At 37.6% G+C, this 20243-nt stretch overlaps 1 protein-coding gene across 5 annotated transcripts in view; it reads right to left on the reverse strand.

Moving 5' to 3' along the window:
• Positions 1-20243, reverse strand: part of MAST2 (microtubule associated serine/threonine kinase 2) — a gene marked incomplete at both ends in the record, with an annotated part of 203511 nt that overhangs the window by 112242 nt on the left and 71026 nt on the right. For all 5 annotated transcript variants that reach the window (XM_082833898.1, XM_082833895.1, XM_082833897.1 and 2 more), the window contains one exon: positions 7965-7996. In XM_082833898.1, coding sequence (XP_082690024.1) covers positions 7965-7996 — 32 coding nt within the window. The remainder of the gene's footprint in view (positions 1-7964; positions 7997-20243) is intronic.

The following is a 20243-nucleotide window of genomic DNA, read 5'->3' on the forward strand; positions in this document are numbered from 1 at the left end:
ACTTCATCAAAATTACAAACTTTTGTGCATCAATGGTCACAATCAAGAAAGTAAAACAACAACCCACAGAATAGAAAATATCTGCAAACCAAGTGTCTGATAAGGGTCTAGTATACAGGATATATAAAGTACTCTTACAGGGACTTCCCTGGCGGTCCAGTTGTTAAGAATCCGTGCTTCCACTGCAGGGGGTGCGGGTTCGATTTCTGATGGGGGAACTAAGATCCCATATGCCACATGGCGTGGCCATAAATAAATAAACAAATAAATAAATAAATAAAGTACTCTTACAATTAAACAATAAAAAGACAACTCACATTTTAAAATGGGCAAAGGATTTGAATAAACATTTCTCCAAAGAAGATATGCAAATAGCCAACAAGTACACAAAAAAGATGCTCAATATCATTGGTCATTAGGGAAATGTAAATCAAAACCACAATGAGAAACAAATTCAGCAAAGCTAGAGAATACAAAACCAACCAGTAAAAATCAGTTGCATCTACACACTAACAATGAACAATCTAAAAAGAATTTAAGAAATAATTCCATTTATAATAGCATCACAAATAATAAAATATTTAGGAATAAATTTAACTAAGGAAGTGAAGACCTGTACACTGAAAACTACAAAACATTTCTGAAAGAAATTAAATAGAAAAACATCCCATGCTCATGGATTGGAAGACTTAATATTGTCAAGTTTGACAATATCACCCAAATCAATCTACAAATTCCATGCAATCCATATCAAAATCCCAACAATTTTTTTTATAGCAGAAATAGAGAAATTCATCCTAACATTCATATGGAATCACAAGGAACCCTGAATAGCCAAAACAATCTTGAAGAACAAAGTTGGTTCTTGATTTCACACTTCTTGACTTCAAAACTTATTACAAAGCTACAGTAATTAAAACAGTGGGGTACTAGCACAGGACAGAAATACACACCACAGAATAGAATAGAGAGCCCCCAAATAAATCTTCACATGTATGGTCAAAAACTTGACAAGGGTGCCAAGACCATTCAATGGGTTAAGGACAGTCTTTTCAACAAATGGTCCTGAGAATACTAGATACTCATATGCAAAACAATGAGTTAGATACTTACTTTACATCATAAAGAAAAATTAACTCAAAAGTGATCAAAGGCCTAATTATGAGAGCTAAAACTCTTAGAAGAAAACACACGGAGGAAATCTTTATGACACTGGATCTGGCAATGATTTCTTGGATATGACACCAAAAGCTCAAGCAACAAAAGATAAAATAGATAAATTGAACTTCATCAAAATTAAAAACTTTTGTGCATCAAGGACACTATCAAGAAAGTGAAAACACAATCCAAAAAATGGAAGAAAATATATACAAATCATATATTTGATAAGAGCTGAATATCTAGAATATAGAGAGAATTCTTACAACTCAACAACAAAAATAAACAGACCAATTAAAAAATGGACAAAGAACTTGATTTCTCCAGAGAAGGTTTACAAATGAACAATAATCATACGAAAAGATGCTCAACATCACTAGTAATTAGGAAAATGCAAAATAAAACCACAATGAGACACCACTTCATACATATTAAGATGGCTATTTTTTTAAATTAACATATAATTGATTTACAATATTGTGTTAGTTTCAGCATAGTGATTCAGTATTTTTGCAGATTATACTCCATTATGGGTTATTACAAGATAATAGGAATAATTCCCTGTGTTATACAGTAAATTCTCGTTGCTTATCTGTTTTATATATAGTAGTTTGTACCTGTTAATCCCGTACCCCTAATTTGTTCCTCCCCACTTCCCTCTCCCCTGTGGTAACCACAAGTTTGTTTTCTATGCCTGTGAATCTGTTTCTGTTTTGTATATACAATCATTTGTATTATTTTTAGATTTCACATATAAGGGATATCATATAGTATTTGTCTTTCTCCTGTCTATCTTATTTCACTAAGCATAATATTCTCTAGGTCTATCCATGTTGATGCATATGGAAGAATTTCATTCTTTTTATGGCTGAGTAATATTCCATTATGCACACATACATATATATATTTCTATATATAACATCTTCTTTATCCATTCATCTGTTGATGGACACTTGGGTTGCTTCCATATCTTAGCTATTGCAAATAGTGTTGCAATGAACATTGGGGTGCATGTATATTTTCTAATAAGTGTTGTCATTTTTTCCAGATATACACCCAGGAGTGGAATTGCTGGATCATATGGTAGTTCTATTTTTAGTGTTGGGGGGACTCTCCATACTGTTTTCCACAGTGGCTGCACCAATTTACATTCCTACCAACAGTGTACGAGGGTTCCCATTTCTCCACATCCTCTCCAACACTTGCTATCTGTAGACTTTTTGATGATAGCCATTCTGACACTGTGGTTTTGATTTGCATTTCTCTAATAATTGAGCATCTTTTCATGTGAAGATGGCTATTCTTTTAAAAATGGAAAATAACAAGTGTTAGCTAGGATGCAGAGAAACTGGAACCCTGGTGTATTCTGGTGTATTGCTGGTAGGAGTAAGAAATGGTGCAGCTGCTATGGAAAGCAGTATGGTGGTTCCTCAAAAAGCTAAAGAACTGTCATATGATCCAACAATTCCACTTCTAGGTATCTACCCAAAATAACTGAAATCAAGGACTCAAATAGGTACTTGTACATCCATGTTCAGAGCAGCATTACTCACAATGTCCATTGATGGATAATGGATAAACAAAATATGGTACATACATACAGTGGAATATTATTTAGCCTTGAAAAGGAATGAAGTACTGACATGTGCTAAAACATGGATGAATCTTGAAAAAGTTATGCTGAGTGAAAAAAACCAGACACAAGAAGCCACATTTTATATAATTCCATTTATATGTAATGTTCAGAACAGGCAAATCTATTAAGACAGATGTAGATTAGGGGGACTTCCCTGGCAGTCCAGTGGTTAAGACTTCACCTTCCAATGCAGGGGGTGAGGGTTCGATCCCTGGTTGGGGAGCTAAGATCCTACATGCCTCACGGCCAAAAAAACAAAACATAAAACAGAAGCAATGTTGTAACAGATTCAATAAAGACTTTAAAAATGGTCCACATCAAAAAAAAAAAAAAAAAAAGACAGATGTGGATTAGTGGTTACCAGGGGCTAGAGGGAGCGTAGAATAGGGGAGTGATTGCAAAGGAGTAGGGGGTTTCTTTTTGGGTGATGAAAATGTTCTAATTGAAAGTAGTAATGATTGTTAAGACCTTGTGAGTATGTTAAAAAACAGTGAATTGTGTATTCTTAAATGGTGATTATACAGTATGTGAATCATATTTCAGTAAAATAAATTGCCCTTCCCCCAAAACTCTGACAGAGCACATCATTTCTCTGCTTAAAACTACCCACTGACTTTCTGTCCCAATTAGTATAAAATGCAAAGTCCTTTCTGTGGCCCACAAGGCATTACAAAATCCAGCTCCTGCCTCATGTTCTTCTACACCCTCCCACCCCAACACCATTGTTCACTTAGCAACAGCCACTCCAGCCTCCTTTCTATTTGCCAAGCATGTTCCCATCTCAGGACCTTGGCACATGCTGTATCCCTACCTGGGATGCTCTTGCCCAGTATATACATCCACATCACTCATTGCAGACTCCTGTTCTCTACTCAAACATCATCTTAATGAGAAAATTCCTAGAAAACATGATTTAGAATTTCAACCCCTGGGCTTCCCTGGTGGCACAGTGGTTAAGAATCCGCCTGCCAATGCAGGGGACACGGGTTGGAGCCCTGGTCCGGGAAGATCTCACATGCCGCGGAGCAACTAAGCCCGTGCATCACAACTACTGAGCCTGCACTCTAGAGCCTGCAAGCCACAACTACTGAGCCCGCATGCCACAACTACTGAAGCCTGCGTGCCTAGAGCCCGTGCTCCACCACAAGAGAAGCCACTGCAATGAGAAGCCCACGCACCGCAATAAAGAGTAGCCACCGCTCGCAGCAACTATAGAAAGCCCGCGAGCAGCAACAAAGATAAATAAATTAATCAACGCAGCCAAAAATTAATTAATTAGTTAAAAACAAAAAATTTCAACCCCTGCCCCACAAAAACACATACCCTCATATCTCTTTATCTGGTTTTATTTTTCTTCATAGCACTCAATACCATGACATATCATACATGCTTTTGTCTGTCCGTCTCTCTGTCTGCTAAAACCTACTGTATCTCCAGTATTTAGAACAATGCCTGCACATAACAAGAACTGAATAAATACAGTATGATAGATGCATGGATGGATGGATGAATTTGAACAAATGAATGAATAAATGGAAGCAAAAAGACAAACAGAAATGTAGTAACTTGTTTTATGAAAAAATACGTAGTAAATGGTAGGGCAGAGACTCAACCTTGGTCTGCCTGACTCTCAAGCCCAGGCTCTTTACTTCTATGCTATAATTCCATTTACTAATTTGGAGACATTGGAGGAATTACTTGTTGGGTGGAAGTGCATTTTGTATAATGACAAGATATCACATACATCTCGAAATCCATTTTTTAGTTCCTGTCCATTTTCATGCAACTACCAAATTACATGGAAAAGCATAACAATTGACAGCCTCCAAAATGACTGAACTTCATTTATTTTATATTGCTCAGCTATTTTAACATTATGCTAATTAAATGAATCTGACTCCCTCTCTAAAGACAAGAACACCAAACCAGCTGCAAACTCCAAATCTCTCTGCACCCATAATGTATACTAGTGAGAACATGCCAAAGGAAACGGGCCTTTATACCTGGTGGGCATACAGTAGGTTCTGCTCTTGCAAGAGCCATTCTGGGGCAGAAGCAAACAGGGATCTAAGTACAATACCCCTCTCCTTCTGACCAAGACTCAGGGGACAATTATAATAACTTTTAACTTTCCAGACTAGGCTACAAGGACAAGAAATAATGGGCTAAGTGGTAAGTCACTCGTTTTATTAACATCAGTTTCTCCACACTTACTACAAATGTTTAAGTATTGATTAAACTTATTCAAAACACCTTACGCTTTGTGGTTCTTAATTTCCTGTCTTCTCTACTTCAGATGCTAAGCCATGTTCTGCCTCCTACTGCATACTCCCTGCGAAGACTTGCCCAGCTCTCTGAAGAAGAGGTACCACGGAGTTTCAATTATTTGGGGAGATGACTAAGCACAGAGATCAGATAAGCCCAGGTAAGCCAGCCCCCTCATTTTACAAGTGAGGCATTTCAAGCCCAGAAATGATAGTTCCTGTTGAAACCACATATAACTTGTTAGTGGCAAAGCCTAGGTTAGTATCTATGTTTCCAAGATTCCTTCCAGAATAAAACTCTTTCTACTCTAATACTAAAGATAAAAAATATATACTTTTCAGGTTTACTTAACTCTAAGTTTTCAAAATAGAGGAATGTGTCTAATTGAATCTTATAACCTCAGAACTTAGATCAGTGCCCAACACACAGTAGGTATTAGTATGTATTTACTGAGGGATCAATTGTTTAAATGGGAGTTACTTTATTAAAAAGTATTTCTGGCGAATTCCCTGGAGGTCCAGTGGTTAAGGACTGGGTGCTTTCACTGCTGGGGCCGGGGTTCAATCCCTGGTCGGGGAAATAAGATCCCGCAAGCCACGCAGTGCAGCCAAAAAAAAAAAGTACTTCTGATCTTTATTAATTAAATATTTAAAGGCAGTTAGAATACGCCTAACTTTAACTACAATAAATAACCAAGAAATTCCTCTAGTTTAAAACTAAATTGATCCTGGGACTTCCCTGGTGGTCCAGTAGTTAAGAATCCTCCTTCCAATGTAGGAGACACAGGATCGATCCCTGGCTGGGGAACTAAGACCCCACATGCCGCGAGGCAACTAAGCCCACACGCTCTAGAGCCCGCGCCGCAACTAAGACCCGACGCAGCCAAATAAATAAAGATTAAAATTTATAAAAAAGAAAAAATTCAATCAATAATAAAAAAAACTAAATTGATCCAAAAATTCCTCCAGTTTCAAATAAAAATCATTTTCACAGGATATCCTTCCTTCTCAGCAAACTCTATTCATTAGACGTACACATTCCTAGAAGAAGCTACCTGCCTCAGGACTTAATTCATTTCACCTAACCTTAAGCAAAGGCAAATCTCAGAGAACTTCCAAATAAAGGGAACCAAAAGAAAAAAAAAAAATGACAGAAATAATAGGAAAGTGACCAAGTACAAATATTTGCTGAATGTGATGCTGAAAAGCCACTCTCCTTCAGTTATGTATACCTACTCAGTGTATCATTCCATTAAGAGTCCTGGTAGCGCCCTTGCCCAATTTTTAGAAGACTCAGGACACTTGAGAACCTAGAATTGAGATCCACTGCTAGAAATTAATTTAAAGACAGAAATGTGACTCTTAAATAATGAAATATATCCAAATGTAACCTAATATATTTACAAGAATTCTGAAACTAACACACCTTAGACTAAACTAAAAAATGAAGCACTATCACATGTATTAAGTGATCTTTCTAATACCTATATATATATATAAAACAGGTATCATCATGGTTTATCATTTTATAGATAAGGCAACTGAGGAGATGAAGCAATTCCTCTACATTACAAAGCCAATTAAGTGACATAGCCAAGACTGAACCCTAGGAGTTTGCTGACTCATAACTCCAGTCTCTTTATATCAAAGCACAGTGAGCTTTCATAAAGCAGCCAAAAGGACTTTACAAGAATCTCAGAGGACAATTTAATCATTGGAGCATTTTACAAAACAAAATCCCAGGATGACAGTAACAGAAACACCATGTGTTTCACACATTTTTAAATGCATATGATACATACATAAAGTATACTTAATAAATAAATAGGAATACTGTCGTCCTCTCTGTAGCCATGTCTCATACATGTCTGTGAGAGACTTTTCAAAGCCATCGTTTTAACACAGCCCTATTCCTTTCGTGTTTCCCAAATCTGGCTCCTTAGCAAAATCACAGTGGCTGTGCTCGCAGGTGCAAAAGTACAGGCTCCCAGGCCCCGACGTGGAGATTTTAAACAAGCTCAGAATCTGCATTTTAACTGCTTCTATTATTTAAATGTTTGTTTTTAATCTGAAAAATAAGCATTCTAGATGATTCTGATTAGCCAAATATGCAGTACTACCCCAACAGAAGTCTTAGAGAAAAAGCAAGCCAAGAAAACCTCTGAAATTGAAATCCAGAGACAAATTCTTTTTTTTTTTTTTTTTGCAGTATGCGGGCCTCTTACTGTCGTGGCCTCTCCCATTGCAGAGCACAGGCTCCGGATGCGCAGGCTCAGCGGCCATGGCTCACGGGCCCAGCCGCCCCACGGCACGTGGGATCTTCCTGGACCGGGGCACAAACCCGTGTCCCCTGCATTGGCAGGTGGACTCTCAACCACTGCGTCACCAGGGAAGCCCCAGAGACAAAGATTATTAACAAATTTCCCCAGCCCTGAAGCCAGAAGAGAACAAAAAGGTAAACGACAGCCCTATTCCAACCGTGAACCCAAACGTAGCTTTTTTTGCCCCAACTTGTTGACCTCTCCCTAGTACCATGCTATGGGACAGATGTAGATGCTAAGAGTTTCAATTTTAACATTCTAAAAAAGCTTGGCTCTACTAAAACTCAGTAAAGCCCAAAACACAAGTATAAGACTGTGATGGGTATTTAAGTGGCAGCTTTCCCCCAGACCCTAGGCCAAAATTGACACAGAGAAGAGGATCTGGGGTGGGGAGTGATGAGGGAGAGGGGAGGAGCTGACCTAGTGAGAGAAGTTGGCTGGCCCACTGGTTTCACTGGCCCAGACAGGAGTCCACAGAAAAAAACACTCATGAATGAGAGTCCTCTGAGTGATACTGAGAACAGTCCCCAGGAGGGATTCCTAAGCAGGATATCATAATCATAATCATAATCATCATCTACTTACAAGCTGCCTCTTCTTGGAAGGCTCAACTCCTTCTGAAAAGCAAAACACAAACATAAGTTAGAGAGAAATAAGGACCCATCTGAGTCCTACAGGTCTGTACTAAATGTCCTAGAAGATTTATAGCATCATATTAATAATGGCAAAAACTCAATATTTCTAAATAATAACCTTTTTCTTTGTCTCTCAAATTTTAGTGAAATAATAAGCAGTCTGGTTAACTATCTATCATCTTCCTCATTCTTCCTTCCCAAAAGGAATGTCTCACGGAATACTTGCAGCACTTTCACCACTAGATGGAACCAACTAGCCAATGAAGAGTCCAGGTATTCACTGGGCCAGCCATCAATGGCTGATGAATTCTAAAGGACTCATATCATTAGAGTCAGTGATATGAAAGGAATGAAATGGAATATTTTCTTTAATTATAAAATTTTTTTGACAAATAAATAATAATTTATTATTATAATAATAAATTATTTATTATAATAAATAATTTATTATGATAATAATATCACAAAGAGATGACTATACACACCACTGACATGAGAAATAACCCTTGTAATAGCAGATGGGCCCCTGTGACTTGCTTTCTAAATTTATCAAGTCCCACCTCCCACTAGTCTCCACTTAACAACTATTCTTAATTTTTTGTTTATCTTTTCCATAAGTGTCTTTATTTTTATTACATATATCCGTAAATTATTAGTATTGTTTTACACATTTTTAAATTATATACTTAAAACACTGTATATATTCATCTGCTGACATCAATCTACATTATAATTAGGAGATTCACCCATGTGAATATATTTCACTTTAGTTCATATATCTATAGTACAGTAGTCCAGTCTATAGATTTTTATAGTACTTATTTATCCATTCTCCAGTAAATGGAAATATAATTTTCTTCCCATGTTTTTCTTCGCCATCAAAACAATGCTCCTATAAACATGCTGTAGTACTTGCTTCTCATGCACATGTATAAAAAGTTTCTTGGAAGTATACACTTAGATGTGGCATGAACTAAGTCAGAAACTGCATCAGAAATTGCTCCCAAAATGACTGTACCAATTTACCTTTCCCCTCCAACATTTCCTAAGAGTTCTCCTTTCCAGACCTGTCTCCCAAACTCCTGACACTTATAATCAATTGCCTTCTCAACATTTCAAATCCAAAGTGTCCAAAACTGAATGTGTTCTCTCCACCAAAACGGACTCCAACCATAGCCTTTCCCCATCTCAGATGACGGTAATTCTATTCTTCCTGTTGTTCAGACCAAAACCCTGGACATCTGGACTCTTGTTTTTAACACACCCCACATCCCATCCAACAGGAATTCTTAATGGCTTTAAATTTAAAATACAGCCAGAATACAACCATTTTCCACTATCTCCAAAGACTTACATGCTTACAATCTCTTAACCAAAAACCTTGGATTTAGTCATGTTTTACAAATCAGAATTGGGGGTGGGTAATTAAAGTAATATATATATATATATATATATATAAATAGTAATATATATATATACACACACACACATACATATATATATAATATATAACACCCTCAACAAAGACTAGGTCACCAACAAAATACATCAAAAACATTAAGATTTCTCCAGTAAAGTGTATGACAGCCACAATAAATGTGATAAAAACTCTAGTCTCAGTTCAGTTTTGTCACCAGAAGAGTTCAAATTAGGTCAGGTTTTACTGCTAAATGAGTTACAGAATCTCTTGGGTTCTGCTATTATGATCTAAGCCACCATGGTCTCTCCCCAGCCTCACAACTGTCTCCAACTGGTATCCCATTCCTGCTTCTATCCTTAACCCACATGGTCTATTCTTAACAGAGTGATCCTTTTAAAGGTCAGTAAGATCACAACACTCCTACTCAAAATCCTGGAATGGCTCCCCATTTCATTCAAGAATAGAAGTCAAGACCTAAATGGGTGACCCACCACCCTTCCCCAGTATCTCTCTGACCTCCTCTCTCCCGTGCACACTTGCACATTTTGATCCAGCCACACTGGACTTTACTGTTTGTCAAACACATTCGGTATTCTTCTGCCTTAAAGCCTTGTGCTAATCTGTGCACTCTGCCTAGAATGCTCCTCTTCCCCAAATATTTCCTTGGCTAACCCCTACAGCTTTCAAATCTCTTGGCTCAATTTTCACCTGAGTTCTTAATGAAACCTACTACCCTGATAGCTCTATATAACATTACAACGTATTTTCCACCCCATCACACTCTTACTCCACTCTGCTTTTATAACCAATACACTTTCCATACACTTACCACTTCTAACGTACTACGTAATTTACTTGTTTATAATGTTTATTGTTCATTTTCTGTCTTTCCCCACTAAAATCTAAGCTCCATGAGTGCTGGGATCTTAGTCTGTTTTATTTAGTAATGTACCTCAACAACTTAGAACAGTGACTGGCAAGTAGTAGATGCTCAAAAATTTGTTGAACAAATGATTTCACATACTCGCCAATACCTGGCATTTGTTAGACTGTTTAATTTTTGTCAATCTAATGGCTGTAATCATATCACAGTATGGGTTTAATTGCCATTTCCCATAATTACTAGTGAAGCTAAACAGTGTTTTATATGTTTATTGGCCATTAGGGTTTCCTCAACTGTGAATTGCCTATTTACAATCGTCCCTCGGTATCAGCGGGGGATTGGTTTCAGAACTCCTGGCAGATACTAATACCTGCAGATGTTCAAGTCCCTTAGATAAAACAGCCATACAGTACATTTGGCCCTCCATATCTGCAGCTGGGGAGCCTGCCAAGACGCACGGTCAAGTGTATATCCCTGGCCTATTTTTCTATTAGGTTTTCTATCTTTTTTCTTATTGAGTATAGGTATTTACCTAATATATTCTGGATACTAATTATTTGTGGATTATATTCACTGAAAATGTTCTCTCAGTCTTTTTACTTTTTTTTTTTTTTTTTTTTTTTTCTTCTGTACGCGGGCCTCTCACCGCTGTGGCCTCTCCCGCCGCGGAGCACAGGCTCCGGACGCGCAGGCCCAGCGGCCACGGCCCACGGGCCCAGCCGCTCCGCGGCACGCGGGACCCTCCCAGACCGGGGCACGAACCCACGCACCCCGCATCGGCAGGCGGACCCCCAACCACTGCGCCACCAGGGAAGCCCTTTTTTACTTTTTTTTAATGGAGCCACCAAAGAATTTAATTTTTATATCATCAAATCTATTGTTCTCCTTTATATTATCTATTTTTACATATAAGAAATACATCCCTAAGACTCCTCGCTCCCAATGCAGAGAACCCAGGTTCAATCCCTGGTCGGGGAACTAGATCCCGCACACATGCCGCAACTAAGAGCTCGCATGCCTCAACTAAGACCCAGAGCAGCCTAAATAAATAAATAAATATTAAGAAATACATCCCTGACACACAGAGACATGAATACATTTACTTATATTTTCTTCTAAAAGATTATAGGTTTACTTTTCACACTAAGTTTGTGAATATACCTGGAACTTATTTTTGCATATGGTGGGAGATAGGAATCCCATTATATTTTTTTCTATAGGAGTGATCAATTATCCCAAGCCATTTATTAAATGATATGCAATGTCAGTTCTGTCATATATTAAGTTTCCATGTACACAGGGGTGTCTTTCTTGACTATATTCTATTCCACTGAGCTGTCAGCCCCTGTGCCTATACCATGCTGTTTAATTGGTATAGCTTGACAATAAATCTTGATATTTGTAAGGCAAGTCCACTCACATTGTTATTAGTCCTCAAAATTATGGGAGTTATTCTTGGGACTCTGCTCTTCCATATAAATTTTAGGATCAAGTTGTAGATTAAAACTTGACACTGCACTCAATCCAGAGGATAACTGACACACTTATAATACAGACAACTGCTATATAAGAACATGGTAAATCTCTCCATTTATTTAGGTCTTCTTTAATATGTTTTAATAAAGTTTGATACATTTTCACATAAAGATTATACAGATCTTTTGTTATATTTATTTCTAGATAGCTTACATTTTCTTGTTGCCATTACAGTGTATTTTTTAACTAAATCAAGAGTTGTATTTCATTACACCAGTAACACCATTTTCTTCCCAATACAACATGAAAATTTTCAAACACAGGAAACAGAAAAGTTAAAAGATTTGTACAGTGAACATCCATATACACACCCACAACCCAGACTGTACAACTGTTAACATTTTGTGATATTTTCTTTGTCACATATTTAGCCATCTATCCACCCATTTGGGTTTTTAAAAATATTTATTTATTTATTTTGGCTGCACTGGGTCTTAGCTGCAGCACACGGGATATTCGCTGCAGCACGCAGACTCCTGGTTGCGGCATGCAGACTTCTTAGTTGCGGCATGCGAACTCTTAGTTGCAGCATGCATGCGGAATCTAGTTCCCCGACCAGGGATCGAACCCGGGCCCTCTGCATTGGGAGCGAGGAGTCTTTTTTTTTTTTTTGGCTGCGTTGGGTCTTCACTGCTGTACATGGGCTTTCTCTAGTTGCAGTGAGCGGGGTCTACTCTTTGTTGTGGTGCGTGGGCTTCTCATTGTAATGGCTTTTCTTGCTGAGGAGCATGGGCTCTAGGGTGTGTGAGCTTCCGTAGTTGTGGTGCACAGGCTTCAGTAGTTGTGGTTCACGGGCTCTAGAGCACAGGCTCAGTAGTTGTGGCGCACAGGCTTAGTTGTTCTGCGGTATGTGGGATCTTCCCAGACCAGGGCTCAAACCCGTGTCCCCTGCAGCGGCAGGCGGATTCTTAACCACTGCACCACCAGGGAAGTCCCAGTTTTTTTTCTGTTGTTGTTATTTTGTTTTTGGGTTTTTTTTTAATGCATCTCAAAGTAGACTGTGGACATCAGTACACATTTCAGTATGTATATCATTAAGTAGAATTCAGTATTTGTTTACAACTTTTTCATGTTGGGTTTTTTTTTTAAGGTAAACGCTGAACTGCACAAACCTTAGGTGTACCAATGAATAAGTATGATAAATGTATATGCTTATAACCTAAATCCCTATCAAAATACAGAATATTTCCATCAGTTCAGAAAGTTTCATCATGTCCTTTCTTGGTAAATTCCCAACAAACCACTATTCCCTTGCCCCAAGCAAATACTATTCCCATATTTTCACCATAGATTTTTTTTCACCAGAGCTTCGTATCAATGGAATTATACAAACATGAACCTCTTTATATAACCCCTTCTTTCACTCAGTATAGTGTTTCAGAAATTCATCCATGTGGTTGTATATAACAGTACCAATATCCAATCATATTAATATACCACAGTTTATTAATCCTTTCTCCTACTAATGGACATTTATAACATGAGTTATATCCAGTTTTGAGCTATTAGCATTCCTGTACAAGTCTTTTTAATAGGCCTATGTCTCATTTGTCTTGAGTAAATAAGAGTGTAATTGCTGGGCTATAGGATAGATGTATGTTTAGTTTTATAAGAAACTACCAGATCTTTTTCTAAAGTGATTATACCATGTTACTTACACTTCCATTAACAATGTATGAGAGTTTCAATTGCTCCACATTCTAGCTAATATAGGTTACCCTCAATAATATAAGAATTGCTCTACATTCATGCCAAGATATGATATCAGTATTTTAAATTTCAGCCATTCTTGTGAGTGTGTAGCGGTATCTCACTGTGGATTTGCATTTTCCTGATGAATAATGATGTTGAGCATCTTGTAATGTGCTTATTAGCCATCAGTACATATTCTTGTATGAATTACCTTAAAATATTTTGCCCCTTTCATAACTGGACTATTTATCTTTTTATTATTGAGTTGTAAGCGTTCTTCATATATTCTAGATGCAAGTCCTTTATCAGATATTTTGATGAGTATTTTCTCCCAGCCTGTGACTTGCCTAGTGAAGTTATATGTGGTGTCTTCTTTTTTTTTTTTTGCCATGCCACACGGTTTGTGGGATCTTGGTTCCCCGACCAGGGAACAAACCCATGCCCCCTGCAGTGGAAGCGTGGAGTCCTAACCACTGGATCACAAGGGAATTCCCATAAGTGGCATCTTTTTTTTTTTTTTTGAAAAAGACAGATGTTTCTTGTCCTCATGGAGCTTACAGTCTAACGGGAAGAAAGACAGTAACTGAGTCATCACACACATAACTAAAGTAGTTACAAGTTGGGTTCAGTGCTCAAGCAGAGAATAACAGGGGCAAGAGAAGTTGACTTCATTCATATCAAAATGACACACGCATCTGGTTAAAAAAAACCACACAAACACTATAGAACAACTTCGAATATAGCGAACAATCCTTTCATCCTCTCTCCTCAACCTTCAGTTCCACGAGGCTACTTTTAACCTTTCTCTTTTAATTCTTCTGCTGATTGACCTCTATTTCTCTAGATAATATGCTTCTGTCCTCTTTTTTTTTAATTTTAGAATTTTATTTATTTTTTTATACAGCAGGTTCTTATTAGTTATCCATTTTATACATATTAGTGCATATATGTCAATCCCAATCTCCCAATTCATCACACCACCACCATCCCCCACCATAAGTGGCATCTTTTCTTTTTTTTTTTTTTTTTTTGCGGTATGCGGGCCTCTAACTGTTGTGGCCTCTCCCGTTGTGGAGCACAGGCTCCGGACGCGCAGGCTCATCAGCCATGGCTCACGGGCCCAGCCACTCCGCGGCATGTGGGATCTTCCCGGACCAGGGCACGAACCCGTGTCCCCTGCATCGGCAGGCGGACTCTCAACCACTGCGCCACCAGGGAAGCCCATAAGTGGCATCTTTTGATGAACAAAAGTTTTTACTTTAACGAAGGTCAATTTGCCAGTATTTTTTTTAATGGTTAATGCTTTTAGTATCTTGTCTAAGAAAACTCTGCCCATGCCAAGGACACAAAAATATTTTCCTACATTTTATTTCCATATGCTTTATGGTTTTAGCCTTTATGTTTAGGTCCACATATGTTTATGATCCACGTCTGAATTAATTTTGGGGTAATATGTGAGATGGGGTTAAGGCTCATTTTTTTCCCATATGCTATCCACTTATTCCAGCACCATTTATTAAAAACACTATCTTTTTCTCAACAGATTGCTTTGCCACCTTTGTTGAAAATCAAATTGTAATAGAATGGGCTATTTCTGGCTCTCTACTGCACTCTACTGATCTATTTTTCTAGCCTATGCCAGCACCACACTTTCTTGATCATGTAGTCTTATATCAAGTATTGAAGTCAGATCATGGGGTGCTTTAACTTTGTTCTTTTTCAATATTGCTTTGGATATTCTAGATTCTTTGCATTTCGATATGAATTTTAGAAACAGATTATTCACTTTTACCCAAAAAAGGCCTGCTGGGATTACAGACCAATTTGGAAAGCAGTGACAGCCTAATATTGAGTCTTTATATCCATGAACACAGTATTTCTCCACTAACTTAGACCTGCTTTAATTACTCTAAGCAATGTTTTATAGTTTTCAGCAAAAAGATCTTGTACTTCTATTGCTAAGTTTATCTCTAAGAAGATTTTTTTTTTTTTTTTTTTTTTTGAGGTACGCGGGCCTCTCACTGTTGTGGCCTCTCCCGTTGCGGAGCACAGGCTCCGGACGCGCAGGCTCAGCGGCCATGGCTCACGGGCCTAGCCGCTCCACGGCATGTGGGATCTTCCCGGACCGGGGCACGAACCCGTGTCCCCTGCATCGGCAGGTGGACTCTCAACCACTGCGCCACCAGGGAAGCCCAGAAGATTTTTTTTAATTGAAGTATAGTTGTTGTATAATATTATATAATATAAAGTTAAGATGATTTTTGAAGCTATTGTAAATAAAATCTTTATTTCACTTAGCAATTGCTTGCTTCTGGTATGGGAAAGCAATCAATTTTTTATATATTAACTGTATATATTACAACTTAAATTCATTATTATAGTTGTAATGACTGTTTTGTACATTCCCTAGGATTTTTCTATATAAACAATCATGTTCTCTAAAAATAGTTTTACTTCTTTCCACTTTCTAGGATTGTCTGTGGTACACATCCTTGCCTTGTTTCTCATTTGATTGTAGAGGGAAAGAGTTCAACATTTTACTACTAAATATGATGTTAGCTGTAGATTTTTCATAGGCCACTTTGATCAAATTGATAAAGTTCCTTTCTATTCCTAATTTGTTTAGAGTTTTTATCAGTAATGAGTATTGATTTTGCCAAGTACTTTCTCTGCATATGCTGAAATAATCATATGGTTTTTCTCCTCTATTCTGTTAATGTGGTGAATTACAGTGATTGATTTTCTAGTATTAGACTAATCTCACATTTCTGGGTTAAATCCAACTTTGTCAAATACACCATTAGATTATCTTTGCTAATATTTTATTAATGATTTTTACACCTATGTTCAGAAGGGATAATGGTCTCCAGTTTTCTTTTATTATAATGCCTTTGTCAGATTCTGGTATAACAATTATGCCAGCCTCCTAAAACTGGCTGTGAAGTGTTCCTGCCTCCTCTATTTTCTACAAGAGTTTGTGTAAGATTGGTGTTATTTCACTAATAAAACCATCTGGGGTCTGGAGGCTTTTCTTTAGGATTTTTTGCCTATACGTTAATAAATAAGATTGGCTTATGTACTTTTTCTTCTCAGATTGTCCTTGTCAGTTTTGGCTTCATGGTTATACTATCCTCATAAAATGTGCTAGGAAAGTGTGTCCTCTTTTTCTATTTTCTGAAACAACCTATGTAACCCTGGGAATATCATTCTTTGAACCTACATGACAGTTCTGGCTTCTTGAATAGTTTAAATAGATAACCTGAGGTGGATTTATATTTGGGGGCAATAACCATAAACAAAAATTCTATAAAATGTGTCTCTGAATCCTCTTTAAACAAGGAAATGCATCCATGGAAATCCATCCCTTCTGCATTCCTTACCCACTTCTTGCACCTACACAAAAGCCTACATTTGCAAGATGGATGCCCAGGGTTCCAGATCAGTACATTCTGTGTCAAGCTTTCCAGTAACATACAGACAGGCCTAAGGAAAGGAGAAGAAGAACTGGTCTCCAATCAGATAAAGGTAGTCCAAGGAACAATGATTTCCCAGTCCTCCCTTTCCCAGAGAATATTCATAGCAGGCTGAGGAAGAAAGCTGCATAATCAGGAAATTTGGCTGAGGTAAGAAGACCATTCATTTAGGCAAATAACCATAAATTCTCTGACTCGTCACTTACTCTTAGAAAGTAGGATGGTAATATCTGACAATACATTACAACATCAGGTGAAGCCTGTCCCATCCAACCTTCTCTGACCTACTAGTTATCTCTGGACTCACGATGTGCTGATTAGCATTCTGAACACATTCAAGTCTATCCCACCTTGAGATAAGAAAAATATTTCCCTTAATTACTACATACCCCTCTTCAACCACTGCCTTATCAATTCTTTTTTCCCTTCACAGTCACACTTCTTGAATGAGTTGTCTACATTCACTGTCTCCAATGTCTCACCTTCTATTTTCTTCACACACTGCAGATATCCCGAGACCTTACCACCCCATTTAAGCCATTCTTGCCAGGTTACCAATGGTCTCTATGTAAAGAACCTTTGCTGCATTTTTAGTCTACCTTTTCATTTTTGGGTTTGACTGCTCAGCAGCATCTGACAGTATTATTCATTCTTTTGTTTCGAATGACTTTTCTATCCACGAAATCACACTCCCCTGTTTTACCTCTTATCACTACTTAAACAACTTCCTTCATCTTAGATGCTCAAATGCTGATTGTCCTTAAAGCTCTCCCTGGAAACTCCTCTCTACACACATTTTACAGATGATGCCAATACTTGTATCTTCATCCCAGATCTCTCTCCACTATACAGTTGTATATAGTTTTATACACAACTACCTTGTCCTTAATATGTCTGAAAACTCAACTTATCTTTCTATGCAAACTTGCTCCTTCTCTGTTTTCCATTTCAGTGATGCTACCACCAAACTCAGAGTCATTCTTGATTCTTCACTTTCTCTCACACTACACATCCAATTATTCATCAAGCCTTGCCAGTTTTACCTCCAAAATATCTACCTTTAGTCAATTTCACTTTACTTCCACTGCTATGTCTCCTAGTCCAAGCCAGCATCATCCTGTAACATTCTCCTAACCGACCTCACTTTAGTTTTGTTCCCCTTGATTCTTAATGTTATATCAATGTAAATATCATGTAATAAGTATCTATTTTCTAAGTGGTAATATATGAGTTTAACAAAACAAATAATGCAGTCAAAAAGATCTTTTTAAAATGCAGAACTGACTGGGTGATTTCTCTTCTTAAAAACCCTTAATAACCCTTAACGGATAAAGTCTAAAATCCTTCCTGTAGCCTATAGGGCACTGCCTAGCTGCTACTGCCTTCCTCTCTAGCATCATTTGCACAATTCTCCAGGCTTGTTGGAGTTTTGATCTTTTAGACACACCATACTCTCTCTCTCACCCTCAGGGTTTCACAGCTATTGTTCTCTCTGCCTTTTCCTTTGCTCTTTTTATACATTCTTGGACCTTAGCTTAAACCTCATTTCCTCTGAGATTTCCCTATACACAGTTTCCCCAGCCTACCTCTATTTAATTCCAACACTTTACTACAATTAGTTGCTTAATTGTCTGTTTTCTGAGACTGACTGTTAGCTGGAGGAGGAGAGATCATTCTTGCTCACAATGGCATTACTAGCACCCAGCACAATACCTGGCCTAGTAAGTACCAAATGAACGTTTGATGAATAAATCAGTGAATCAGTAACGTAAGTAAATGGTACTTACTATTATCACTGTCCTCATTATAAGGCTCACATAGGGTCTTGCTCATTTGGAGTTATATTGATGAAAACCGTCAACTGCAATTCGGTCAGCAAAAGAGGCTTTACTAGAGAAAGGATATACTCTGCTATCACTTATATTATTTACTGACAGTCTTCAGGATGGTAGCTATTATTCCACTGTTTCTTTTTGTTTTGTTTTGTTTTTTTAAAGCTCTCAGGAGAGGGAAACAAACAAACAAAACAAAACAAAACCATTACCTACCAAGGAAATCCACTTTTATACCATTTACTCAGTGGCCTTAAAAGGACCATTATTCCCGAATACAAGCTTTTCCTCCGCTCTGGCAGCAAGCATTCTGCTGGGATGCACAAAAACCTCCCTTTCCTGTGTAGCAAATGTACCATTACAACTGCTCTGGGCATTATGGCGTTTTAGCTCCACTTATTTACACTTGAGTGTGAGTGTATCTTGAGGTCAGGAACCAAGGGGAAATCAACGTATATGTAGCTATGGTGCGCCTATGAAACTCTAATGTATTTCACTCCTCTTGTTCCATTAAATTCAGATGTCCTCACCCTGAGAACAGGTTCCAATGACAAAATATTTACATTATACAATCATATTAAGAAACATGGAAAAGAGCACAAAATTTTAAGTTAAGAAAACTAGGTTCATGTTATGGCTCAATAACATATGACTTCTGTGGCCTGGGATTTCACCTACCTCTAAAGCTCAGATATAGTGCTTATAAAGGTCAAATAAAATAATGTATACAAAAGTATTTTATTCTATAAATTGTGACACAGATGATATGTGTTATTCTCATATGAGTTTGAAGAACAGTAAAAAGAGGCTGATGATCCTAACAGGATATTTCTACATGGCATAAAGAACTCAGGGCTCAGAGTCAAAAAAATATTTAAACACAGTTCTACTATTTACTCTGCTCATAAATCCTGGTCAGTCATTAAAAGCCTTTCTAAATCTCATTTTTCTTATGTGCACACCTGAGATAAAAATACCTATTTTGCCTATATCATAAAAGTTATTCCAAGGCTACAATAAGAAAACACATTTAAAAGCTTAAGGTTTTCATAAAAAAGATGCTCCATATCATATGTCATCAGGGAAATGCAAATCCAAATAATGAGACAGTACTACACACCTATAAGAATGGACAAAATCTGGAACACTACAACACCAAATGCTGGTTAGGATATGGAGCAACAGGAACTCTTATTCACTGCTGGTGGGAACGCAAAATGGTACAGCCACTTTGGAAGACAGTTTGGCAACTCCTTACGAAACTAAACATACTCTTATTTTATGACCCAGCAATTGCACTAGGAGCTGAAAACTCATGTCCACACAAAAACTTGCACACAGATGTTTGTAGCAGTTTTATTTATAATTGCTAAAACTTGGAAACAATCAAGGT

This window comes from Leucopleurus acutus (genome assembly GCF_964270905.1).
Source record: "Leucopleurus acutus genome assembly, chromosome: 2".
Classification (NCBI taxonomy): domain Eukaryota; kingdom Metazoa; phylum Chordata; class Mammalia; order Artiodactyla; family Delphinidae; genus Leucopleurus; species Leucopleurus acutus.